This window comes from Brienomyrus brachyistius, chromosome 16, assembly GCF_023856365.1.
Source record: "Brienomyrus brachyistius isolate T26 chromosome 16, BBRACH_0.4, whole genome shotgun sequence".
NCBI lineage: Eukaryota > Metazoa > Chordata > Actinopteri > Osteoglossiformes > Mormyridae > Brienomyrus > Brienomyrus brachyistius.
In genome coordinates this window covers 17,320,725-17,326,920 of record NC_064548.1, presented here as the reverse complement: position 1 = coordinate 17,326,920, position 6,196 = coordinate 17,320,725, and the positions used below count along the sequence as shown (strand labels likewise).

Here is a 6,196-nt window from a genome sequence, read left to right as displayed (position 1 = left end):
TTGTGACCAATCAACCCAGTGCGACCTTCTCCAGCGTGAACCTGCTCAATTTACAGCACACACACATACCTCTGGTCCCTTCTCATGTCAGGGCAAGCCGCAGCATTATTGTGACAGAAATAGAGCACCAGGGATTACAGCAATTTTCCAAACCCAAGAAAAGGCACAAATAGACCAGCATCACCACAGGGACATTTCTTTAGAACCACAGGAGTCCAGCAATAAAAACGAAATGTCAGGCTTGGTCTAAGATGCCTTTATTAGCTTCCCGAAAACGCAGAATGTTGCGTAAATAAAACTGCAATCTGGAATCATCGTTCAGATATCATGTCATTACAGTTGCCATTAAGAAAATGGCGAATATTCAGAGAGATAAATATGGAGGCAAACATAAGGTGTGGCCTTCAAAGTGTGAAAAGATTTCACACGTTCAGTTCACTTACACAAGCAAATGTGCCGTAATTAGGCAAAAACACGGTTAAACACACGCCCACACAAAACCCCATTCATTTCATAATGAATCCTACTTAATCCCGTCGGTGCATTCCCAAAAAGACAAGTCCAGGGCACTGAGCAGTTGTGGATTTAGTACTAACAGGGCTCAGGAAAGTCTACGATCCAAAGCTAACTGAGCTACAAGCTCCGGAAAAGATCACTCACTGAAAGGGCTCTTATCGGTATCCCGGGCCTGGCTGGGTGTAGCCCTGACCGTAAGCTGGGCGACTTCGGGAATATGGGTTGGATGTCCCAGGAGGGGGCTGATTCCCTGTATTTCCTGGGGACGGGGTGTATCCAGGGTGGGGCTGATAGCCAGGACCAGGATGGGAGGTGGGGGGCATGCGGTAATTAGTAGGTTGTGAGGTTGAAGAGGTGTAGTTTTGTGGAGGGAGGGCTCCAGGGGGGTACTGAAGGCCTGCTTGAGGAAGGGCATGGGACTGCCCTGTGAATCCTGCTGCAGGGGTGGGGGCAACAGTTTGGGATGTGGGGGCAGTGTAACTCATGAACTGCTGCTGCCTATGGGGAGCTGGCTGGTGAGCTGGATGGGAAGTGCCACCTGCATGGGGAGAGAAGAGAATGTCAGACAGACGCACAAGAAGGGTATCCAGCACGGAGCCGGAACAAATGCTATGACACCCATCCTTTGTGAACATCTTAAAGCCACATACAGCCTCAATCTGGAAAAGACTGAGAGACCACAGCAAAATTTTCAGTTTTACTCATTTCTCAGTTTACAGGAATGCGTATGTATATATATATATTTTTTGCAAACTCCAACATGGCTCTTCCCTGCTGTTTCTCATTTATGAAGGGCTTCTTCCTTGCTTTATGGGTCTTCAGTCCTGCTTCTAGGAGCCTGGTATGACTTGTCTAAGCAGTGCTCTTCACACTACTTAGTTAACCATTCTTTTTGAAGGTCACTTGAGGTCATCCTCCAATTACGAGGCACTGCTGGATCTCTGGCATTAGAAACTTGCTTCTGCCCTCTACCTATCTGGTATCTGGTTATTGCCAGTGACTACTTCTTCACCTTGTTCTTGTGTATTGCGGTCTTAGAAACCTTGAGCCTGGAAGCAGCCTGCCTCGCAGTGCAGCCTTCTGCCAGCAGAACCTGGATTAAATCAGGATTTAAAAAAGTAGATTTTTTAAAAATATATAAAGTGGTCTCCTAATTTTTTCCAGAGCTGTATTTTCAGGACCTCTGCCAAGTGCTGGCTTGAAGTTATATGTGAATCACCTTCTGCTGAAAGATGGCATAACTGATAGGAGGATTTATGCGAGGACAATCATGATTCCAGGAGCAGGAGACTATATTGGACAACTCAAGAGTGTCAAATTCCACAGCTCTTGTAGAAGTGAAGGGCAAAAATGGAAGGACAGCCTTTTCTCACCTGGGTACTGTACCCCATAGAGCTGCTGGGGAGGGTATCCACCCGGGGCTTGGTACTGCGAGTATACCTGAGCTGGAGAGACATGAGACACAAGTGAGACGTCAACACGGGTTGGCAGGCTGGAGTTTGTACCTGAAACCCTGAGGCAGTCACTATAATGCAGCCAGCAACAGCAGAAGAAGTGTTCTCAGAAGAACAGATTTGCATACTAATTACGACCCCCCACACACAACATGCTGAAACCATGACCAGAACTGAGACCCATCAAAGCAGATTGTTTACAGCACATCTCCATTTAACACAGACTGGCGCATTAATAAGAGACCTCTACTCAAGAAACCTCCACACACAAACCGCAACACTCACCACAAACTCACTGGTACGTCAGAGAGGGCAAATAAACGTGCAAAATGAATCATTCAAACATTTTAAATGTATATTGTGGGTTTTTGTGGCCTTTTTAGAAGACAAAACATGTGTATTGCTTTCAACCAGCCTCTTCTAGTTACCCAATTTGTGTGATAAAATTGCTTGGATTATGAGACTGCGCCTTCCTGATGGGCAGGAAAATGGGCATCTTTGGGCAAATGGCCCAAGTCATTTTGGGCAGATCTCCACCCAGGGTGTGTTGGGAGGACATGCTGCAGTGTCCACTGTGATGTTCAGCTCACCATCCATAATCCATCAATCTCACTGTAAATGATCTACAGTGTCACGTTTTTGGTGCATTTATTCTTTATCTGCCAAATAATGACAATTCCCCCTTTATTTACAAAAACACACACAAAAAAATGCATTCAGACATTAGGAACAAGCCCATAAAGACAATCAATTATGATTTTCAGATTAATTGAACTAACAGCCAATACTGCAAATTATCAAATCATAACAGTAAATTAATTTAGGTTCAAATGCTATACATACGTATCCACACTTCTTTAAAACAGTATTCATTGTTGCTGCAGATTAGGAAATAATTTAAAGGATCTGTATTATATAGGGTAATCTAAAAATGAAACTTGAAAACCTCTACATAAATATTTTTATATATAGTCAGTCCTGCTACAACCCACCTAATGCATTCCTCAAAAACATTGTGATTGTGCTCACTACAATCATATACTAAAATACACGAATACAATACACCAAACAAAAGGAATTAAATAATACAGTAATACCAATAGTCAATAATGCAATTATATGCATGTTAAATTAATAATAATAACAACAACAATGATAAATTAATAAATAATATTCATATAAATCAGTCTTATGAATCTCACAAGAATTGCCTAGTTACTGTTTCAGCCGAACGTGCTTACTTGTCGATTGTCGGAAGGTGTGATGGTCAAAACGACGCTTGATGAACCATTTACTGTATTTTCTGACCCCACTAGATGGCGCTCTTGGTTTACTTTGGGGCATACTTTGATCCTTTATTTTTGAACACCACCATCTAGTGGGGCTACAAAATACAGGAAATGGTTCATGAAATAACATTTTGGCCATCATTAGTCAGGAGACATGAGCCACATGTACACAGAACAAATACAACGGATTACAGAATATGGAAGGGCACTGAAGGCAACATGACTGACAATATGAGAGAGTATGAAAAGCAAATGTATGTGAATTTAAAAACGTTGCTGTTTTTTATATGATCATTTGTCAAATATTTTTACAATGCAAGAGCTCAACCTGTGTAATGCTAGGATGTACAAAAAGTTTGATTCATTTAGACTTGAAAACCGGCTCAGCTGATTCACTGAAAAGAATCAGTTCAAAAGAACAATTCGCTCACGAATCACACATCACTATCATTTACTTGAATAGCTGTTTTTGCAAGCAATTAGCGTTACTATATCACGTTGTATTTTGTGCAGTGCTTTCCTCTCCGACTGAAAATCGCACAAATATAAATGTGATTCCACGCTGCATCGGACTTACTTGGTACTAATATATCAATCATGTGACAAAACGCTCGTGTGAGATATCACGCATTGTAGCAGGACTGACAGTGTGTGTGTATATAAATATATATTTTTTTAAATTAGTGATATATTCAGTTTGTTTAGCATTTTTTAACCTACAACATTTTAACATCCTTACCGTTGAACAAAACAAATACTTTTTCAAAAACACCAGAAACAGTTCTTCAACATCAAAATTATACAGCACGCATAGGTCATTCTGGGGTGAAGTAACATGCTGACGATTTGTAGCCTGCTTCACTACATTGGTGCACTCATCAGGAGATATGTCACTTTGAAACGCATGCTCATTGGTCTTGCTGCTGCCATAGTTACTGCTGCTTTGATCTGTTGGAAATTAACCATAATTTTGTGATAATGAAGCCTGTGATTAACCAAGCAGTGGAAAACTCACTGTCTTCTCGCCAGCACTTTCATGATCTGCACAGAGAGGGCATCTGGCCACTCCAGCACAGCATGTAACAAATTTTGCCATATAAACAAATGACCTTTAATGAAAGACTTCAGAATTATCTCAAAATAATGGGGTTAATTCGCCTATATGTCAATATATCTGAATTCAGAACGCCAGCTGGTTTTGAAAAGACAGAAAAATTAAAATAAAATTGAAATAATAATAATAAAAAGCACAAGTAAATATGAAGAATGATCCATTCTCTGAAAACTACAGAGTGCAAACCAAGTTGTTAAAACAAGAAATTAAAACTTTGCATTTTCAGTCCTGGCTTCAGTAAAAGCAGATGTTAATGCTCTGCTTTATTTGCTAAACTGGAAAACCGTGAAAAAAAAGTGTAATAAAATGAAAAACATTTATGTACATAGAAATATCAGCTTCAACCAATTTTATGTTAGCAAGAAAGGGAATAAAAGGGGTTATTAGCTATGCATTCCTGCTGAAGTGTTTCACTTAGTAAGCTATAACATTATAATGGTACATTATAATTTATACTTGAAAACAAAAATAAGACATAAAGCAACCACTTTCTACCAGGACCCCCCTGTTTGTAAGTACCATGCAGTCCGCCCTGCACCTATCACAGCTACCAAAAATTCAAGGTCGCCTGGACACAAAACAAAACATGACATGATGCAAAGTCTGCCGGCAGAATCGGAACTGACATATGACATATGTGCTATAAACTCTAACGCTAGGGGACATGTGAAAAATTTGGTATTAAAACAAAACTGCACGTGAACACATGCATTTGGGCACTGTAAAATTAGAACACCCCCCGGACATGCACACATTTTTCTTTGCCTTATAGATGTGTAAAAGCCCTCTAGACCAATGAGTCATTCTGGCTGAAGCTGGGTAAATGTAAACACTGGAGACTGTTTTGATGCCTCATGGCCTGTAGTTAAACAAAAATATCTGAAAGACAGATGTGTTTCTAAAAACAATTGAAAGAAAAGTAAAGGGGGTTTTGTAAAAATAACGCTGCTAAACATTTGTACAGAACCACGAAGCGATGGTGCCCAACCTTCCATCAGCTACAGATGCTATTGGATTTTCCATTGGAGGAAAGGTTAACGTGGAGCAAAGCTGTGAGCCTTATACCTCTTCAATCCTTTTCTCTCTCTTTTCTTTTCCCCATCTCTGCCTAAGCCAGCCCTTCCACTCCTTTACGGTCACCCGTCTATCTTTCCATCTGTACCCCACTCCCACTTTCCTTCATCTGAGGCCCAGGCCACAGAGTGCTATGAAGTTTCCTTCAGACCACAACTCAACTGTCAGAGAGATCCTCAAGGGAGACATGACAGAAGAAAAAAAAAGGAAACAGCTATGTGATAAAAAGATTTCCATAATGGAAACCTAACTGATCATTGGAAAACCCTGGCACATGATCCATTGCATTTTTATTGTGTGTACAAAACAACTCCTGCAAACATCACATCTCTAAGGGTAATGCAAATCAGTCAAAGGTTTTGGAGGCAACCTCTTGTTAACTCGGCGTAACCTCATTACAGATAAACAGCAGTGGAGCAGGAAAATTCACAAGAAGTGCTAAACCTATTTTCTCTGCCAACTGGGGAAAGACTGGTAAAAGATGATCCTTTCCAACTGCCTGAAACACTCCCATTATACTGCAATGATCGTGCCAAGATATTAAAACAAAGGTAAATAGGCAAAAGGCAAACCCAACCTGGGTACCAAATTAATTAAGATAGCAAACTCTAAGCAAAAACAAGAGTGTCTCTGGCAGAATTATGCTTTTACGCACAGCAATAATAGTTTTACGCCCTGGCGTAGAAGATGGAGTGTTAACATAAATAGACAATAAAACCTAACACATTAAAATGAGGACCCCTTTCCAT

At 40.6% G+C, this 6,196-nt stretch overlaps 1 protein-coding gene across 3 annotated transcripts in view; it reads right to left on the bottom strand.

The window, feature by feature from the left end:
• Window positions 1-241: 241 nt before the first annotated feature.
• Window positions 242-6,196, bottom strand: part of LOC125709503 (protein TFG-like) — a 29,004-nt gene continuing 23,049 nt past the window's right edge. For all 3 annotated transcript variants that reach the window (XM_048978034.1, XM_048978036.1, XM_048978037.1), the window contains exons 7-8: window positions 1,890-1,961; window positions 242-1,054 (exon numbers count right to left, since the gene is read on the bottom strand). In XM_048978034.1, coding sequence (XP_048833991.1) covers window positions 672-1,054; window positions 1,890-1,961 — 455 coding nt within the window. In that variant the 3' untranslated portion in view covers window positions 242-671. The remainder of the gene's footprint in view (window positions 1,055-1,889; window positions 1,962-6,196) is intronic.